Source organism: Lactuca virosa, chromosome 2 (assembly GCF_052849685.1).
Source record: "Lactuca virosa cultivar CGN04683 chromosome 2, Lactuca_virosa_CGN04683_v6, whole genome shotgun sequence".
Classification (NCBI taxonomy): domain Eukaryota; kingdom Viridiplantae; phylum Streptophyta; class Magnoliopsida; order Asterales; family Asteraceae; genus Lactuca; species Lactuca virosa.
Genome location: NC_136427.1, coordinates 290,422,261 through 290,443,289, shown reverse-complemented (window position 1 = coordinate 290,443,289; position 21,029 = coordinate 290,422,261). Strand labels below are relative to the sequence as shown.

Genomic DNA, 21,029 nt, shown 5'->3' with positions numbered 1-21,029 from the left:
ATCTGAAATTGAACATTTGGACGTGGGAACGTTGTTAGGCCTTGGGCTAAGGCCTATGTGAAGGGATTGGGCCCAACTGGAATTTGGTCCATATTTTGGGCCTTGATGGATTGTTTAACTTTTGGGCCCATTGGATTGTGGTTATAGGCTTCATTCTTGGACCAAGCTAGGTTAGGGGTAAAATGGTCTTTTTACCCCAAGTAGAGATTTTTGGTTATGATGTAGATCCCAAATGTTAATTAGTTTTTATTTGGCAATTGATAGCTCGGGGAGCTGTAGGACTAACAGTCAGGGATCATTCGTTTCATTCACCTTTTCGAGGTAAGTTTCCTCACTGGGTTTAGCAGGTCTAAGGCACCAAGGCCGACCCTCGATTGGTTATGTCGATATACTTGTTGTTTGTATGATACTTGTATGTGCTTATGTATGTATGTTTATTGGGCGGGGGCCCGTTATGCGAGTGTGGGCGGGGCCCATATCTCATTGGGCGGGGAACGTTATGCGGGTGTGGGCGGGGCACGTGTCTCATTGGGCGAGGTCCGTTATATGATATGTTTGGTATGCGGTATCTTGGGGAGCTCACTAAGCTTTGTGCTTACGATTTTTAGTTTATGTTTCAGGTACTTCCGGTTCCAAGGGGAAGAGCTCGGGTTAACTACATCACACACACCATATGGATTCTGTTTATGGGACATACTCTGATTTTTATGATGTTTGACATATTTATTTGATTGGGATGTATAAACAATGTTTTGGAATACTGTTTTTAATTAAATCAAAAATGAAAATTTTGAGTCATAATTTTTGGATGTTACAGTAATGGTCTCCTAATGTCAGTAGAGAATAAACCCGTGCGAAGCTTCCTACCATCACATGAAGGCCAAACTAGTTCAATTTTCTTAATATTCAGTTCAAGACCCAACCTTGGGCATGTCACCTTAATAATGTCCAATACTCTGGCCACCAACTCTGAAGCTCCAATAATGGTCCCATCATCAAGATACCAAGCATGAAGAAGAAGCTTGCAATTGTCTTTAATCTGATGAACAAGTGGGTGCAATACAAGAGCAAAAAGAAGTAGTCCCAAAGGGTCGCCTTGCTGAACTCCAGTAGTGGACAAAATATGTTTATCTCCCAAATACAACCTTGTTGCATGTCCATATAAGAATTCGACCCACAAAGAAATGGAAGGGCACCTCATCCTGACCTCATGAAGTAAGACAGATCTATCCACCAGATTGAAGGAATTCGAGAAATCCACAATAAGCATTGCAAGAGACCCATCATCATGACACTTACTCAACACCCTATTGACACTATGAAGAACGACCTCAACGTCACCTAACACACCTAATCCAAATTGAAAATCATTAAGGTATTGTGTCATTTCTTTACCAACGCCTTTCATAACAACCTTCGAAACCAAACGCCTCCATATAGTGCCCACCGTAATAAGACGGATTCCATTGTTAGGTTTTAGGAGCGGAGTAAGAGGTGAAGATGCAACAAATTTTGCTTGACACGACGAACATCTTCCCCTTAGCCACAAATTAATCATTATGGTGATGACACGTAAGAGATATGTGGCTATAACAGACCACTCCCTATATAGAGCATCCAAAATGTGTTGAGCTCTCAAGTCGTCTCTCCCCCACGAAGTTCCTTTAGGAAACAATTTAATGCAACCAAAGACATTGTCAATCTATACTACAAGGGAAGGCTCAAAATAAATGGTGCTTGGCATGGATGGGGGTGGCTTGTATGGATGCTTAGCCTCTAAAGCTTTGATGGTATCGTTGTCGTATGAAGCAACACCCGATGAGCATAACACTTTCACTGCTGCTGTAAAATGTCCATCAACAACCTTACGGAGACATTGCCCGACGTCGGTGTTGCCCTTTATTCTCTTATCCCGAAAGTGATTTGTTCCTTGACCAGATGACCCAAGACCCGCATTGTCAAACAAAATATCAACTAATGTTGACAATACCATCCTCTTTCCCCCTTATAGCTAAAGAGGTCAATATACAACGATTTTGTAAGGATTTCTTGTTCCCAAATCTATTTTCCTATCTATTCTTGGGGCTGAACACCTGCAAAGTGCATCGGGGGAGAAGCAACAACCTAAGCCACAATTTAACAAACTTGGGGTGAACGACCACCTTGTTAGGAATTGTTTGCAACGATTCAACATACTCAGGGTGAGTGACCACATTGTTAAGAACTGTTAAGAACGTGGGGTGAGCGACCACCACGATTCAACAGACTTGTGCATAGAAAATCAACACATGTTTATACCTTTTGCATTTGATACTTTCGGTTTCCTTACGCCAGATGCTGTGGAGCTCTTCAATAGAGTCCAACAAATTATGCATAGTAATGTTATGACCCCCAAGATCTATGGATGTTGTTTTAAAAAAAAAATTGGTTTTGCTATCCCAAAAGGGTTGTGGCGCAGTTTGTATCTCATTTACTCGTTACATCTATGTAAAACTATATATATATATATATATATATATATATATATATATATATATATATATATATATATATATATATATATATATATATATATAAAGTTCTATTTTATTAAAAGGGTGTTTGGGATTGATTATTTAAATGATAAACATTTTATTGTGAAAATATTACGTTAAGTGATAATTTACAATAGATGCGGATTCCTTGGATGTATAGAAAAAGAGGTGGTCTAAAGATTAGAAAACAAGTTGCAACTTATGTGCCCAGAATTGTAGGCATTTCATGTGCATAGTAATGATGGTTTTAAGAAAAAGGTGTATGTATGCAACATGCTTGGCCTTGAAATGGTGGTATACATAAATAAATGCTTGAGCTAAATTAATTTTATAAATTTACATGATTTTCATTTTTATATTCGTAGACATTCTCTTTCAACATTATTGGAAAAGGGTGTGGTCAATAATTCATCATCAATAAGTTTCACTTTTTTATTATCATAAAGTATAATAAAGTTGTCCTAAATACATAGAGGAAGTATTATATTTATATTATATTATAAAACACATACCAACATAGTCCAGGTTGTAGATGCATATTGTGCATAATTTTGTTGGTTTGTGGTTGTAATTCAACCGAAATTAATCAAATTTCATCTCGTAATTTTAATCAGATTGATATTGGGATATATTATTTCGTATCATAATCAACAAGATTGGTTTGGTTCGAGAAAATTGGAATTAAATATCAACAAAACCATAAAACAAAAACAAACATTAAAAATCAACAAATTACAAATCTATCACGTATATGTAGTTGTGCAGTCAATAGCAGTGCGATAGCGGTTAGATAGGGGTGAGATAGCAGTTATCGGTAGTTGTCAACATATCAGTACTAAATAGCAATCCAAAATAGCGGTACCACATATATCGGCAATTTTGACCGATATTTGACCGCTATTTGACTGATATTTGACAAATATCGGTGGGATAGCGGTGAAATAGCGTTTATAGCTAAAGTTTTTATTAAATCACTTCATTTATTATTAAAATGTAGATATATGGTGGGGTTTTTATGGGATTGACAAACATTTTCTTCGAACATTTTCTAATTTACTATATGTTTTACTTAATGACCTTGTATTCATCAAATACAACACATGGTTACAAAGGCTACGTAATATAAAAATACCGATATCCCACCGCGATAACCTATATATATCGAATATCAGCCCTTGACCGATATTTGATTTTGAACCGCTATAATTGCATAGATATATAGACACATGTGTATTATCTGTGTATATGTATGTCTATGATTAGCAAATATATTGCCGTATACAAGAAAAGTGGTATTTTGACATTTTCCTTTCAGTAAGAGTTGCTTAAATTTTAAGTTTTATCGACTAAAGATTTGTTGAAAGTAAAGTATCCTTATTAGACAAAAAAATGAAATGTTTATTAAATGGCAAATTAATGTCACCAATACTTACAATAAGATAAATATAAAGAGATAAATTTGGATTAAAATATGAATAAAGGAGATCATAAAAGTTAGACAAATACTTTTATCAATTTAACATATATCTCCTATTAGTATTAATAACGAACATTCTAAGAAACCAGTATTAGACTTTGGACTAAGGGCGTGTTTGACAAAAGTAGCTGTTAGCTGAAAGCGGCTAGCAGTTAGCTGGTAGCGGGTAGCTGGTAGCGTGTAACAGGTAGCTGGTAGCGGGAAGCTGTAGCTTTTATTTGTTATATGAGTGTTTGACAAAAGTAACTGGTAGCTTTTAAAATATAGAAAATTACATAAAATGACAATTGATTAAAAATAAATAAATATATAAATATATTTTTAAGGGTAGTTATGGAAATTGATTTCAAAAGCTCAGTAGCGTTTTGTTAAACGCTACATGAAGTAGCTTTTAGATTTGGAGCGTTTTGTTTAAACTAAAAGTTAAACGCTCGTACTGCCAAACGAAGCTTTTTGTTTAAACTAGAGCGTTTTGTTAAAAGCTAAAAGCTAGAAGCTCCCAAACGCTTCAAAAAGCTTCTTGCCAAACACGCCCTAAGACAAATGACAACAACCTCTAAGGACTAATTAGTAAATTTCTCCGTCAACCACAACTTCATTAGAACTTAGAAGAAGAGTTTCTTATGTTTCATGCACCAAACATATGAATGTTGACGAAACAAATACAATATTGTCCCACATGCAATATACATCAGTCGTACCTAATATTTTATTTCTGTTTTTATTATTGAATATCTTATTAAAACACACACATAAGAGGGGCAAATACATGCTACAATAATACAAGTAACAATTAAAAACGACTTGTTTTATCTTTTAAGCATTCAGAAAATCAAATTTTAAATATTATATTGTTTTTATTTATCCCATTTACAAAAAGCAAAAAGAATAATCTTCACTCTTTCAGTATTTCAAAAAGTAAATGGTCAAAGCTTGCTACCTAGAACTAAAGTATTTTGCTTACGTGTAAACAAAGCTGCACACCGGTGACAGAGTAACACGTGTCATCTTATTATAGCTTGCCGTGTGTGACAGTACGTCACCCTACTCTATACATTCTCACTGGTAACAGATTATCTGAAAATTTAAAATTCTTTTATTTTCGAATATTCATTTTCATTTATTATGTGATTATCTCTCTCTCTATTCCAGTATTCCTCTCTCAATCAAAATTTTCCGTTCATATCAACCGATGCAAAACATCGTCGCCGGCGTCTACCCGACCATCAGATGACGACATTATCCGCATCCGTCATCTCCGTCGTCGGTCTCATCTTTTCTATCTTATATACCGCCCATGCCTTTGGTGGCTCCGCCACCACTGTCTCTATCAGCTATGGTTCCACCGTCACTGTCTGCGGTATCGTCGCTGGTCAACCGAGTCAACGGATCCAATGCTGGCGCAATGGCCAAGTGTTTGATGTATTCTCTAACATCTCATTTGAGTCAATCGCCGGTGGTCGTGATGTGTTCTGCGGCGTCAGGTCCGGCGGTTCCAGTCTCGTCTGTTGGAACCCTAGCCTGACTCCGAAGCGTCTCTACTACAACGAAACGGTGCTTTTGAGTCAGTTATCCATCGGAGACACTCAAATTTGCTCGATCACGAATAGTTCTGGATGGAACGTCTATTGTTGGAGGTATGGTGACGGGATTCCAACTCAAAACCATCATCTCCAATCGATTTCATCGGGATTAGGGTTTACTTGTGGTGTTGATTTGAGGGACGACGCTGGAATCATTTGTTTTGGAACCAATTCAGAAGCAGCGAATGCTATTCAAGCTGCGTTTACAAATTTTCGCATGTTGAATGTTGCTGTTGGAGGTAATCACGCCTGTGGTATAAATTCTACCGGTTTTTTGATTTGCAGAGGTAACAACGATTATGGACAGATCAATGTACCATATCATTCATCCTTCGAGTTCTCTGCACTTGCGCTTGGTGCGAACCATACGTGTGCTTTGCGAAAATTAAATGGCTCTGTAGTTTGTTGGGGTGGTGGAGGAGGGATTATGAGTTATAATATACTTGGTGTCTCCTTCGAGTCTATCGTTGCTGGATTGGATTCTACTTGTGGATTAACAACTAGCAACCTCTCTGTAATTTGCTGGGGAGAAGGATGGGTTAGAAACGCTTCGTATCCATCAGACTTCGAGCTTCCATTGAGACAAATTCTTCCAGGGCCATGTGTTACATCCGATTGCAGTTGTGGTATATACACTCAATCTCAAATTCTTTGTTCTGGCTACGGATCAATATGTAAGCCATGTGATATATCCAGTTTCTTCCCACCATTATTGGCACCACCACCACCGCCGCTTGGAGATGATAACGTCCCACGGTCTCCACCTTCAAAAGCTTTGAGAAAGGGGTTACTGGCGTTTGCCATAGTCGGATCAATTGGGGCTTTTGCAGGTATCTGTACTATTATTTACTGTTTATGGACCGGTGTTTGTTGTGGGAACAAAAAGATACACAACTCCGTTCAACCCACAATCATTGCTTCTACACTCAATCCTCCTCAATTTTCAAACAGCAGTCCAGTTTCAAGATCTTCAACAATCCGGCGACAAGCGTCAAGAGCTTTCCGGCGACAAAGAAGTGGAACATCTTCAAAACATGCTGACAGGGAAGAGGAATTCACCTTCGCCGACTTAGCTTTAGCAACCGATAACTTCTCCCAAGAGAATAAAATCGGTGCAGGGAGTTTTGGGGTTGTCTACAAAGGCAAGCTCATAGATGGTCGTGAAGTCGCCATTAAAAGAGGGGAAACAAGTCAAAAAACAAAGAAATTTCAAGAGAAAGAAAGCGCGTTTGATTCAGAATTAGCTTTCTTATCTCGTCTTCATCACAAACATTTAGTCAGACTCGTGGGATACTGCGAAGAACGCGACGAAAAGCTCTTGGTTTACGAGTACATGAGAAATGGAGCTCTGTACGATCATCTACACGACAAGAAGAACGTGGAGAAGAATAGCAGCTTGTTGAATTCATGGAAAATGCGGATCAAAATCTCGTTGGATGCTGCAAGAGGAATCGAATACCTTCATAATTACGCAGTTCCTCCGATCATACACCGCGACATCAAATCATCTAACATCTTGCTAGACGCGAATTGGGTCGCTAGGGTTTCTGATTTCGGGTTATCTCTAATGGGTCCTGAATCCGAATCGGATCACCGAGCAACGAAGGCCGCCGGAACCGTCGGCTACATTGATCCAGAATACTACGGATTAAACGTCGTCACTGCCAAGAGTGACGTGTACGGCCTTGGGGTAGTACTCCTTGAACTTTTGACCGGAAAGAGAGCGATATTCAAGAGTGATGACAACGGTGGTACGCCGATAAGTCTAGTGGACTATGCTGTACCGGCGGTGATTTCCGGCGAATTGGGAAAGATACTGGATAAGAGAGTGGGGCCTCCGGAGGTGAATGAGGCGGAGGCGGTGGAGCTGATGGCGTACACCGCCATACATTGTGTGAACTTGGAAGGTAGAGAAAGACCCACCATGACTGATATTGTGGCCAATTTGGAAAGAGCGGTGGTGCTCTGTGACGACAGCCATGGCAGCATTTCCAGTGGTCAGATTTCGATTATATCTGAATGAGATTACAGATTTTTTGATTTTTGATTTCATGAGGTTGATTTTTACAATATTTTGGGGGTATATATTTTGTAAACACCAAAGATTAGGATAAATGTTATATTTTTTCATGCTGTTTTGGTAGTGTTAGTCTAACATGAGGTTACAGAAGATGATTTTGCAACACAAACTTGGTAGTGGATAGTGGATAATGGTGGACTGGTGGTTTTACTTTGTTGTTAGTTGAGATTTGAGAAGAGAAAAAGATTTCTATTATATAAAAATTGTTTTACATTTGGGTTGTTAAAACTAGAGGAAGGGTTTGTTTGTTGAATTATATTTAAGATTTTTTGGTGGGAGGTTTCCATGAAGATGTGGTTGGATAATGGATAGTGATAAGCAAATGTTATGAAGGTGGGGTTTGTGTTTAATTCAAAGAAGCAGAAGACATAGATTGACTAAACAACAATATGCATGCTTCAACTCTGGTGTTCCAATTTCCAAACATATAGCTGCTATTTATCAATGATTTTAAACAAATGATATATTTTGATTGGTGTTTTTATTAATTTATAATATTACCACAGTTTACAACCACGTAAATTTCATATAAATACAACTATGTTTTCCTCTAATACGTGAAGTCGTTGGTTTAAATCAGTTATGAAGAAATAGTAAATAATGAGTATATGGGAAGTGCAAAGGGGTTTAGTTTTATTTGAAAAGTCATAAATAGTGTTTTTTTTTTTTTTTTTTTGAAAATGATAAATAAATAAATAGAATGGTGATTAATATGCAATTTAATTGGGACGGTGGCGCCTCTCTGTTCTCAACAGAATACCAAATATTTAGGTAACAGAGTGTCTAATTAATGTATACTTAATTCAGATTTAAGTTTTTTTTTTTTTTTTTTTTTTTTTTTTTTTTTTTTTTTTTTTGTACATCCATAAACATTTATTATTATTATTATTATTAATAGTAAGTATGTTGTATACTTGTATTCAGCTGCCTGTTCTAATTGGGAATTATTTTTAAAAAATGGCCTGATAAAAAAAATAATGTTATCGATTAGGAAAAAACGAATAAATGTAAAGAGCACATGTAGAATGTGAAGATGAAATGCAGGTATATATTAAAAATCGCCGCCGGTACACGTGGTGGTAGTTACTCAGGTCCCGCGGCTTGTGAAGGACCCTCCACCGTCCACTCTATTTGTTCGGCGGTCTTTAAATTTTTTAGAAAAGAAAGCAAGAAATCATCTCCCCTCTTTAATATATAAAATTAATATGGGGGTGGTTTCACCAATTCAATGACTTTGTATGGTAGATGAAAGTTTATTTGTTTATATGGTTGGTTGGTCAAACTCAAAATATCCAGATGTTTTCATATTTATACTATCCACCAAATACATATTACATGACAAAAAACAAGACTTACGCATTTCTTATGTTTGTTATTGTATTGAAAAGATATATGTTACGTAGATTCAATTTGCGGTTATGACTTTTATTAGAAAACGACAAGATAACAAAATAAATGTTAAGATTTATCGGTAAGGGATGTGTTATCACTTTTATTTAGGCTAAATCAAGTGTTTTGGATTTAGTACTTTAAAACATCTTATGATTTTTTTTTCTTACAAATTTCTTATTAAATTATCCGATATCTTAAAACAAAATATTTGAATTAATTTTTACGTTACTAAAAAAATAATTAGTTGATAAATTATTCTTTTATGCTTGACAAATGGTGCTTCATAATAAACAAACAAGTAACTTATCAAAAACTTTTTATTTAAGTTGACAAAGAAGAAAAAAATAAACCCATATCCAAAGACTTAAATATAGTTTATTACCAGTGTTTAAACATTTTAAATAAATAATCTCAAACACCCTACTAATCGGTCAAGATGTGAAACTGATTTTATAACTTATGTTTACTACCTATATCTTTGGTAGTTATGAAAAAACAAATAAGCTAAGATAAAATACTAGAAATACTTTCATCATCGTAAAATTTTATAAATAGTTCCCCGTGACAATCAAGATAGATAGTTCAAAAGAAAAAAAAAATGAAAATAAATAAATAAAATAATGAACATTGACTTTTTCTTTCTCTATAAAAAAAACTCAAGAACACAAGAATACAAAAGGTTCTTCCCACACATGTTCAACATGAAACTAGAATAACAAAACCAATTTCAAACATCTTCTAGAGCATCTTTCATCTTTCATGATTAATTATTCCAGCATAACCTTCTACAGAATCTATAATATCAAAATAATATTATTTTCACGGGTTGTCCACTATCTTTTCCAATCTGTCAACCTTGTATCATCTAGTCTACCCTTAGATTCTCGGATATCTTTTTCTCTGTCTTTGTATTTCCACTTCATTCATCCAATCATTCACCCATAACAACCCTTTGTAACCAAAATACGCCATTAAAATCAAACTCACCACAATCATAACTAACAGCAATAGCTTCCGAAAAATCCCCATAACTTTCTGTTCAATATCCACACCATAAAAGAGTCATAAACCAAACAAATTATGACACGCTTATACCCTTCTCAAGCAACACAAACTAACCTGGAACATTGAAAGTTGATGGTCTTGTTGTAATTTCTCTTTCCTTCTTTTACGTTTCCGGACATGATTCTCCACATCCGTCTCCTTTTTCTGAAAACAATTTCAAAAAAAAAAAAAAAATTTAGATTGGACAAATCATTGCAATTTTTTATTTTCGTCCTACACTGTACAATCTGTTGTGTCATGTCATGTCCTGTGTGATCCAAAAAGAAGAAAAGAAAACATAATTATGTATGAGTTATGACACCACCTCAGGAGCTTTAGGTTTGCGGAGGTGCAAGTCAGAATCATCAACTTTGACTTTACTCTTGCATTCTGAATTGCATGGAAGAAGCCCAACACCAAATTGATTTTTGGTTATATCTTTTGGATCACGCCCATCACTGATATATGTGGCTTGTACTTGATGACATGGCCACTCTTTTTTTAAACTTTGACACCCGCATCTTACTATAACCTGTTAAGAAATTGACACATTAGCCATCTATAAAATTCAAAAAGAGAGGACGAAATATTAACAAACAAGATCAAAAGATAGGGTTCGAGTGTTTTTACCTTTTTGGAGCATTTTTCTGGTGATGGACAATGACCAATATGACATGTCTCTGGACACAAATGTGTGCAGTTAGGTAATTTTCTGCACAAACAAAACCATAACTGAAAAATCAACACATTATGTGTGTTATATGTACAAGTGGACATTAAAAAAAAAAAAAAAAAAAAAACATAAGAAAGTGAAAGATTACTTGTGACAGGGTCCACCACAAGAACGGACAGCTGTCTGTTCCTTTTCAGACAAGGTATTGTAATACAAGCACTCAAAAACATGAACCATAGCACCACAATGACACGATCTCTTTATCAGCACCTTGCAAGGTGGACAATCTCCAGGATGACATTTTCGGGGACAGGGATGTGGACATACAGGATCCCTCTCCTGTACAACAACAAAGACGACCAATAAGGGCAATTTGGTAATTTTGAAATTTGTCTCAGATTGTATAAACAACTATAAAAGAGAAGGCTAACCCGTTGGCAAGGTAGATTGCAGTCCTCACATTTCTCGCCTCCTGATCCAGGAATCTTAAGGGCGTGGCAGGTTTTTGTGCAAAAATGATTGCCACATGGCAGAAGGTTTCCGCAATAATTATCACATGAAAATTTTGATTTGTTTGAACACACCATCTGCATAATTAAATATTATTATTATTAAAAAAAAAAAAGTTATGATTTTGTTAACGGGTTAAAAAAAGGTAAAAATGTACCATTTTCTCAGCTCCAAGATGTTCACCAAGGCATGATCTCCAAACAAGTTCTGGACAAGGTGGGCATGAAGAACCAGGAGTTGTTTCAGTTTGAAGCTTTTGTTTCTTTTTCTTGGGTTTCAATGTAAACTCGGGGTTAGGAGGAGGTATAGGACCATGGCACCTTCATTTAATATTTGTATACATGATTCTTTTTCAGAATTGATGTACACATCATGATTCATAAAGGAAATAATATAATGCTAAAAAGAAGGAGGTGAAACCTTAGTTTGCATTTATGGCCACAAGGGTATTCTTCATCACAAACCAGACGACATGGTGGGCATGCTCCATAATGGCACTTATGTGGCTGAAAATAATAAAAATGAATTGGAGAAATACAAGGAAATATAAATGAGGAAACTTTGTAAAAAAGTAGAACTTAATGGGAAAAGTCTCTTATTGACTTATGCCTGAATAAAGAGTGGTAATTTACCTTAGTAATTGACTTATGCCTGCATAAAGGGGTTATATGACATCGCTTGGAACATTTAGGAGGTTTTTGCTCCTTTTCTGTACCACAAGGAACCTGATAGATACATGTTCCATGACATATTATTTGATTACATTCAAAATATATATAAAATAAAAGTATCATACTAAGTAGAAAAAAGTCACTGTCATATAAATGTATACTTGACTTTATGTAAAACGTAACTGGTATTTCACAATAGGGTTAATGCAAGAAATAGCAACAAACTTCCATAGATATGTTCATTATTTATAGCATCTTACTTCCATTTTCTTCCTATCACAACAGTTTGCTTTGACAAATTACCCGATTATTGCAATGTCATATAGATACATGGGCTTTTGGATAAATTTTTCAAAGTGTAATGCCTTAGGAAAAAAAGAAGGAAATTAAAATGCTTTATAGAAAGAAATAAAAGTATGATGCCATCATACATAAATAAATGAAAGTACTTTGCTATTTCTTGCATTTAGCCCTTCACAATACAATCATTGTTCTTGGAGAAAAAGCTTAGATTTTCTTCAATTCAACATAACTGAAAACTACAATAATCTTGACTTATTTGTACAACCCAAACGGTTTAAATCTCACCTCAAAGTGTGTCTCACCACAGAAACATGAAATAGTCACCATTACTGGACATGGAGCACAAGCACCTCTAAAAAAACAAAACCAGTCAATCACACTATTAAAGCCTCATTTCCAATTTAACATATAATAAAGGAAGAAACATCAAAAAAGAAATATTCAAAAGTGCGCTTTGAAAGCAATTAAAGAAGTAAGCAAAATCACATTTTATCTCAATAACCAGCCTTCTTATATGTTTCTCCAAATATGAAAATGCTAAACTAATCTACCTATGGCAAGGAGATGGGCATTTGTGATTCTTGCATCTTAGCTTCTTGTCACATATCTGAAATTTCATAAAAGACTTAAAGATTACCATCAAGAAAATGACAAAAATGGGAATGTTATCAAAAGTCATACCTCTGAACAAGGAGGACAATCACCATCACAACATCTCCTCTTGCATGCATGGCGTCCACAATCCCTCACTCGTTGACATTTCCTTTCACATACTACATCTTGATAACAAGGAACCTATTCTAAATTCAATTCATACTCAATCTTTTAGTAAATAAAGGTCAAAAAAAAACATTAGAAAGCAATTAACTTTTTACCTGTTTCTTCAAGCTCCCACATTTACAAGACTTCATGACAACAATCCTACAAGATTCAACACAAAGCCCACGGTGACATCTCTCAGGACAACTATGGATTCGACACATCAGCTTTTTGTCACATGTCCCACCACACGATGGCACCACAACATCACAAGCCATTCCCTCATAAATCCGTTTGCCACATGGGCAAGTTCGTTTCCCCTGCAAAGGGCAATCACCACATTCACCTTCGTGACACCCTTTGCTACATACATGTTTCCCACATCCAAGAAGCTTCTCACATGGAGTTTCACACCTGAAATCCCTCTGAAAACACTCTTTTTTCTCTGTTACCTTACCGCAATGACAGTTATAGACTCCTGTAGCTTTACAAGGCGGACATTCGCCGGGATGACATGTTTCTGGACAGCAATGTGTTTTACAATCTAATAGCTTTGAGCAAGTTTTGTTACAGGAAAAGTCCTTAAACCCGCAGCGTTTGGTATCTTCAACACCTCCGCAAAAGCAACGGGTTTTAACGAGCTTAGGGCAGGAGGGACAGGGTCCTGGGTGGCATAGAAGCAAACATTTGTGTCCACAGTCGTATTTCAACGATCGATTACAGACTTCTCCGCAAGAATGAGGTAAAATCCAAGGATCGTGAGGCGGATTTTCGATTTTACCGCAGAAGCAAGTGTATGTCTTCGGGATCAGGGTTTTGGGGAACTCGATACGGCATTTAGGGCAGTTCCAAGTCGAATTGCGATCATCTGCGCCACGAGCGGCGGCGCGTAGTGACGATAGATCGGAGGACTGGCGGGCCCATGACTGGATGCAGAGGAGGTGAAAGACGGCGAAGCAACGAGAGGAGCAGGACCAAGTGGGATCTGTGGGACGAATGCGTTCGAGGCAGATGAGACATGATAGGGCGCCGGAGCGTGATGATGTCAAGAAAGATCGGATTTTGGTGAGGTCCGCGGATTCAAGACCGGAGATCTCGATGTAGGATCTGAAGATTGTGTTGGAAAAATCGGTGTGGTTGAGGGTTTTTGGTGTTGTTGAAGTGGAGTCCGAGTCGGAAGAGTCGGAGTCGGAAGGATGAGAGGGTGGCAGACGGTGGCGGACGGTTGATGTCATCTTGAGAACTGTGGAAAAGAGCGATCTATGATTTTGATTGGCATCTTTATAAACATTGGATCCAACTACAAAGTTTGACCCGAAAAGCTCGACCCATTTGAGAAATTACAAAATCAATCATCTTTATAAACATTAAACTACTAATTTATTTGTTAACTAATCGAACAACATTCAAGTTTGGTTTGTTACAAATTACAGTGATCAAATCCTTTACAAACAAAATACAACGATTAAATCCATTATTCGAACTGAAACCGCATAAGAAGCTTGACATGTTCAAATTTGTCTCCTTTCTTGTTATGAAGTGGAACTGTTCGAATCCCGGTTTTAATTTCTGACACAGGCAAACATGTTTGACCACCAAAGTCATCTTTCTCGGATACATCATGTTCTCGTACAACAATCTTTAATAAAGCCAACTCAGGGCTTGTTAATGGAAATGTAAACTCTTCATCCCAAATCGGTATCCAATCATCTTTAATTATTCTTGTCTTTTTCTTGGTAACATCACCCGGGACTCCAACCATATACATCTGTCAATCCAACCGATATGCTAGCATTAGATACATTCACTTATCTTGGCAGCATATTATTCACGATTAAAATGCAAGAAATAACAACGTATTTTTATTGATTTGTTTGTCAATTGTCATAGCAATTTTACTTTCATTTCTTCATATTACAACATTGTACTTTGTAAAATCCACCAATGTAACTAACCTTTGTGTAGAAATCAGGTGGTGAGAATGCATCAAAATGAGTCTGGCTAAAATCCATACGCCACCCATCACCCATATATACTTTCACCTGAAAAAAAAAATACATCTTATATTCACCACAAAATTGTCATGAAATAAAACTCAATATGAAAGACAAGAGCTAGACTGACCCTCAAAATTTTCTTCACTTCTAATGTTGCTTTTGGATCGAACACCTCATCATTAGGACCCCTACCTATTAGAAAATCAGGTTTCTTAACATAACCACACCCTCCATTGGAACGAAACATTCCATGCATCATCCAAAGCGATTTGCCATACCCCTAATTCATAAAGAAACGTGTTAGTAGTCCAAGGCCTTAGCCCTTATGGAGAAGCTTTGTAGGGCTATTCTCAATTATGAGGATGAGAATGGCATCCATGTCTTTTGCATAGACCAGAGATTCACAAAGAGTCATGGTCCTACCACCTTTGTCCATTGGCACAGTGAATCCATATCAAATGTAGTACAACCTTGTATGTATTGTGGGCCTATAATATATGCCACCAAAATGTCAAAAAAAAAAAAAAAATTGCATTCCATTTCAACTCTCACCTGCATATTGAACGCGACCATCTGAGCACCATGCATCCATGCAGCAAGTGGTCTGAAATTCGTTGAGGTTACCCGTGTTCCCTTAGGGTACACTCGAAGAATATTCTTTTGAGTAAACCTAGAAGAAACATTAACCTTATTTAGAAACTATAAGATTATGTTTTCAAAAAGGTTACTGGCCTACACCATCCTACCCCAAAAGCATCATATAGTAGACCACTAGCTGGTTGGCATAAGAGCCCTGGGCCCACAAGAAGCCTAATCCACATTGGAACTGAACTCCCACATGACTGTTTCTACAAAGGTAGTCTAAAAAAGGAACTTTAGTTGTTACCTGACTAAATCAGTTCCATAAAGAGATGCAGCTCTTTCAAGAGTTTGTTCACTCAAACTAAGTCGTTTTCCTCTCCCAGATCCCACCATTAACGCCTTCCTTAATCCATTCTTTGCTTTTGCTGCATGAATTCCAATCAGTTGGTTGTACTCAAGAACTGCTTTCTGTCCAGGCTTCTCATTTTCCACATCTTCATCTTCTTCATCATCAAAGTCAATGGCAAGAAATTTGGACAACTGTTGATTAATTTCACCCATTAACAATCAGACTGAATCAAGAATCTTTTTTTATTATATAAAAATAGAAACTTGAACCGATTAACTCACCACTTCATCAGTTGCTGTTCCGTTTTTTAAGTCGGATGGTGTATCTTCCACCCCAAACATCTCTTCTTCACACGAATCTTGCTTAGATTCAAGGTACTCTTTTGGTTGTTTTGTTGAAAGAATGATATGATGCTTTAATGCATCAGGTGAAAGGAACTCATCATTACCTCCTGCCTTAGGGCAGTAAAGTACATCTCCAAAAATTTCAGTGACCATCTAAAAATCCATAAACAGTTGCTAAGTATCTAAATCTTCAAACCCCGTAAAAGGGCATCATAAAGATTAAAAGAAGACAAAAAATCTAACCTCTGCAACTTTAGCCTGAAGATTCCGTGTAAGATGATCTTCTAAAGTTATGATTACTGGATAAGGAGAACTCACAAAAGCATGCTCTTTAATGGACTTCAAACATTTGTATAGATCCACCGGAGTTGTCATGGTCCTCCCATGAAGAACATGAATTCCGTCTTTAGAACTATTTGGCCATAAATCGAGCTCGATTACCCTCACGCCTCTTCGAAGAGCTTTTATGATTGGTACTTCACTACAATCGCTGTTGAGCTGATTTCCTGTAAGGTACGAGTTGTGGCCTGTATATATGAAGTAATGTTGCAATGGCGCAGTCATATCATGGTGTACCTGAAACAATACGTGTTCAAAATTAAAAAACCTAAAATTATCCAATCATAATCCAAGATTGTAGCATTACTTTACTATACATTTTTAGTTGAAATGAAATTGTTTGATTCTAAACTACCAGTGAACTGAATTACTAAAATGGGAAAAAGTGGGGTTCGTGAATTACTAAAAATCGTATAAAGACAAGTGTTAAATCTTTCACACACCTGAGATGTGATGGGTCCATTAAGGTCATCGAGGAACAGGTATTTGAAGAAATCATCAATAGTGAAAGAGCAGCGTGTAAAGTTGGGTCGGAAGTGGTGCAGCGCTTGCTCCATTTTTTGCTTCGCATCATCGATTGCGACCTCTTCTTCTCCCTGAAACTCGATCAAGAACCGCCGGAACTGATCCGGCGACATTTGCAACTCCCTGTTGGTGCACAAACTGAATGCGTCGATCACGTCCGGCGGTGGCCGCCGTTCGGAAATCTTGAACTTCCGATTAAAGCCGAACACTTTGTAGTAATCATAACTTCCCTTCATTTTTCTTCTTCTTCTTCACAGATCCCTTCTTACCTCCCAGTTGTGCATTTACCATGATACATGTATATATCAGAGTTGACTTGCTCGAGACGAACACGGAAATTAAAAAATTGAAAAGAATAAAAAACTCATTTTTTACTACGCGTTCAGGACGCAATGAGAAACGGCAAGTTAGATGGGTAAGATCGTCAGAAATTGAAGAGAAAGCGCCTACACAGCTACACTTTCCATTTTTCTGGGCTTCTATAATTTGTTTGTCTTGATTAATTAAATCGGTTAACTTTAGATTTTTTTCGATATTTTCCATGAAATGTCTAGAATAAGAACTGTTTTAGTCCCCTTTTTCGATATTATTCGATAACTTCTCTTGATTAATTTCAATAACTATTGATTATTGATTAAAAAAAAAAGACGATGACTTTTTCTTTTTGGAGTTCCATATAAATAATTGACTGGTAAAACATATACCAACCGACAACTACACTATCCTGATTCCTGATTTAAACAACAGATAAATACTTGACTTTTCATTGAGTTCTTATTGTTGACTATAACCATCAGAGATGCATTAAGAAATTAAACGACACTAAAATTTTCGTTCGGGAAGTTTTTTTTAGAAAGACGTAACATATTTTATCAAATAAAATTATAAGGCTAAGCTATAATTTTGATTTGACAATTTTAATAGGAAAAGATAACGTGGCGGTTTTGGTAACTGAGATGACGCCAATCAAAGCAATAAATTTAACCCCAAACTATTAGCCGATTATATTTATGAGTTGTAAGTATCTTTAAGAGATATATAGCTGTCAATATTTGATTATATTTTTGGTATTTATCTCCATAATGGTTGTATTGTATTGTATTTGTCCCTATATATATAGGGCGTTGATTATCAACAAACAACGAGATTTATTCACGATATCATAATCACTTTTATGGTATCAGAGCAGTAGAACCCTAGAACCGGCGGCTAATCTACCTTCACTCAAGAGCTAAAACTATGTCTTGTCCCCTTCTCAATTCTTTAATCCCCTGTCTTCCTCTTTCTTGTTCGACAGATCATCATGGGCAAATATGATGTTGGTTCAAGCAAAGTGAAGGCCACGACATTACACCCATCATACACTGTGAAATATATTCAAACTAAAATTCGAACCCTAGATGGTACCAAGGTCACCCACTCCTCGTGGATGAAACTGTTTCGTCTTCACGCCAAAGCTTACAAGGTTCTTGATCAAATTGACAACACCCAACACCACAGAAAAACGATCCTAGTTATGACCAATGGGTGGAGATCGATGCCCTTGTCTTGCAATGGATCTATAATACGCTATCTGATGAACTCATGGTTCGAATCCTAGAATGTGATACCACCGCTCAAGCTGCATGGTACAAACTCAAAACAAACTTTCTCAATAATAAAGGGTCACGTGCTGCTGTAGCCTTCAAGAATTTTCTAACCTTACTCTGGCCTTATCTTCATCAGTGGAAGCTTACTGTCAGAAATTGAAAGATTTAGCGGACCAGCTAGGAGATGTTGACAATCCTGTCAGTGAATAAAGACGAGTCTTGTAGATGGTCCGCAGATTGCCACGAGAATTTGATGTCATTGGGGTTTATATCAATCAAAGCTCTCCGTCATGGGAAACGGCTCGTAGCATGTTACAACGGGAACAACACACACAAACAGCTAGGCAGAATCAAACACAAATTGTACTTGTATCTTCTACATGTGATCGATCACCACAAAACCCAACAACGGGTCTACATGGTCAAACTCCCACCTACCACAGTCACCCGGGCAGAGGTGCAAGCAGCTAAGGCCGTGGTTTAAATGGTCGAGGTCGTGGCAGAAGCTTCAGAGGATGCGAAGGTCGAGGTCAACAATACTACAATCAAGGAAATCAATGGAATCAACAAAACTAGAACACACCTCGCCATCATGGAATCCACCACAATCATCATACCCTTCTCACGGTCCAAACAAGTCTACAAATCACTGGGTAATCATACCTTCGGGTCCAGCCATGTTTTTGAACCGACGACACAACAGGGCCAATGGACCACCTACAGTGCAACCCTCTGACCTGATTGGTACCTCCAATCCTCAATTTGCGGGCTATTTAGACTACAGTCCATCAGATTTGGCCCAAACAATGCAACAAGTTCATCTCAACACCAATGGCCCGTCTTGGTATATGGACTCAGGTGCCTCGACACATCTTACATCTGCTCGGGTAAGATTTATTGTCCCATGACTACTTCTCCTGTAGCCTTTATATTTGTTGGAAATGGTTCTAGTCTTCCAATTCATGGGTCTGGTCATGCCCCATACATAACCCCATCTTATCCCTATGCATTAAAAAAATATCTTATTCACTCCTTCCATTATTAAAACCCTTTTATTTGTTCGTAAGTTTACTATAGATAATCAAGCTTCTGTTGAATTTGACCCATATTGTTTTTCTATAAAGGAACTCAAGACTGGAGCTCTTTTTCTTTATTGTCATGATAGCACAAGAGATCTTTACCCTTTTACAACACCAGCTAGTTCATCTGCTCTCCTTATCACTTCTCACGATCGTTGGCATGCTCACTTGGGTCATTCGGGCGCTTCTTTTTTAGATTTACTTCGTTCTAGATTTTCAATTACTTGTAATAAACCTACAACTTCTTCTTTATGCAATGTTTGCCAATTATCTAAACATACTCGGTTGCCTTTTTATGATTCAAAATCTGTAACTTACGCACCATTTGATATTATTCATTATGATCTTTGGACATCTCCAGTCTTAAGCAAAACATGTTACAAATACTATATGGTCCTCATTGATAACTTCACTCATTATGTATCGGTCTACCTTCTCAATTATAAATCTGACACTTTCCTTAATTTTACAAAATTCCATAAATTCATCCATACTCAATTTAACCGAACTATTAAGTCCTTTCAATGCGATCTTGGTGGTGAATTTGAAAATAATGAGTTTAAATCGTTCACCCAAACCCACAATCTCGTCTTCCGTTTCTCTTGCTCTCAAACATCTCAACAAGAGCCAAACGAATGATCTGTTGCCTTAATGACATCATTCCCACTCTTCTCACTCACGCCTCACTTCCCCACTCATTTTGGGTCGAAGCTCTTCATACCGTCGCGTACCTCCATAATATCCTTCCAACCAAACACCTCAATTTCTCCACACCTGCCTTTTCTCTTTACGGTCGCCAACCTTTGTATGACTATCTTCGCACCTTCGGGTGCACCTGTTATCCCAACATATCTGTTACTCAATCTCATAAACTTCAACCTAGATCTATCAAATGTGTTTTCGTTAGCCATCCAGAAAACTTTCGGGGGTATCGTTGCTTAGATCCTTCCACTGCCAAAGTTTATTTGTCCCGTCATGTTACATTTGACGATACCTCTTTTCTATTTGCCTCAAACCCTCCCCCCTCCACCTCGTTTGACTTTCTCGATGACCTACCCATTCACACCTTTTCCCACTCCACACCTACTCCTTCTACCACCATTCCTTAATCTTCAGCCCCACCATCCTCTACCCTTTTATCTCCTCAACCAGCTCTCTTGACTTATTCACATCATTCAAGGGTTACGCCCACCACAACC

General features: G+C 37.2%; 3 protein-coding genes across 3 annotated transcripts; 1 reads left to right on the top strand and 2 right to left on the bottom strand.

Annotated features, from left to right (window-relative positions):
* The first annotated feature begins 5,118 nt into the window (after positions 1 to 5,118).
* LOC145161391 (putative serine/threonine-protein kinase-like protein CCR3) lies at positions 5,119 to 7,887 on the top strand. Its single transcript, XM_079080901.1, has one exon. It carries the CDS (start codon positions 5,242 to 5,244, stop codon positions 7,615 to 7,617), a length of 2,376 nt encoding a protein of 791 aa, XP_078937027.1. The 5' UTR covers positions 5,119 to 5,241; the 3' UTR covers positions 7,618 to 7,887.
* Positions 7,888 to 9,684: 1,797 nt separating this feature from the next.
* NFXL2 (NF-X1-type zinc finger protein NFXL2) lies at positions 9,685 to 14,327 on the bottom strand. Its single transcript, XM_079080899.1, has 13 exons — positions 13,143 to 14,327; positions 12,949 to 13,062; positions 12,819 to 12,874; positions 12,553 to 12,619; positions 11,926 to 12,018; positions 11,714 to 11,799; positions 11,451 to 11,613; positions 11,215 to 11,370; positions 10,932 to 11,122; positions 10,741 to 10,822; positions 10,436 to 10,642; positions 10,186 to 10,275; positions 9,685 to 10,101 (listed from the first exon to the last, which is right to left on the bottom strand). The coding sequence occupies exons 1-13, from the start codon at positions 14,259 to 14,261 to the stop codon at positions 9,943 to 9,945; spliced, it is 2,583 nt and encodes an 860-aa protein (XP_078937025.1). The 5' UTR covers positions 14,262 to 14,327; the 3' UTR covers positions 9,685 to 9,942.
* Positions 14,328 to 14,383: 56 nt separating this feature from the next.
* Positions 14,384 to 17,634, bottom strand: LOC145161390 (phosphoinositide phospholipase C 6-like). The gene is made up of 8 exons (XM_079080900.1): positions 17,081 to 17,634; positions 16,542 to 16,874; positions 16,236 to 16,451; positions 15,910 to 16,145; positions 15,576 to 15,693; positions 15,151 to 15,303; positions 14,982 to 15,068; positions 14,384 to 14,794 (listed from the first exon to the last, which is right to left on the bottom strand). Exons 1-8 carry the CDS (start codon positions 17,396 to 17,398, stop codon positions 14,501 to 14,503), a joined length of 1,755 nt encoding a protein of 584 aa, XP_078937026.1. The 5' UTR covers positions 17,399 to 17,634; the 3' UTR covers positions 14,384 to 14,500.
* Positions 17,635 to 21,029: the final 3,395 nt, after the last annotated feature.

What these genes read in the sequence shown, in the direction of transcription:
- NFXL2 (XM_079080899.1), bottom strand. Translation starts at nt 14,261, where the DNA reads ATGACATCAACCGTCCGCCACCGTCTGCCACCCTCTCATCCTTCCGAC. An exon ending in ATTGTCCTCCTTGTTCAGAG is followed by an intron (nt 12,875 to 12,948) that starts GTATGACTTTTG and finishes ATGAAATTTCAG; the next exon opens with ATATGTGACAAGAAGCTAAG. An exon ending in GGCATAAGTCAATTACTAAG is followed by an intron (nt 11,800 to 11,925) that starts GTAAATTACCAC and finishes TATTATTTTCAG; the next exon opens with CCACATAAGTGCCATTATGG.
- LOC145161391 (XM_079080901.1), top strand. Translation starts at nt 5,242, where the DNA reads ATGACGACATTATCCGCATCCGTCATCTCCGTCGTCGGTCTCATCTTT.
- LOC145161390 (XM_079080900.1), bottom strand. Translation starts at nt 17,398, where the DNA reads ATGAAGGGAAGTTATGATTACTACAAAGTGTTCGGCTTTAATCGGAAG. An exon ending in ATGGACCCATCACATCTCAG is followed by an intron (nt 16,875 to 17,080) that starts GTGTGTGAAAGA and finishes GTATTGTTTCAG; the next exon opens with GTACACCATGATATGACTGC. An exon ending in CACCTGATTTCTACACAAAG is followed by an intron (nt 14,795 to 14,981) that starts GTTAGTTACATT and finishes TTGGATTGACAG; the next exon opens with ATGTATATGGTTGGAGTCCC.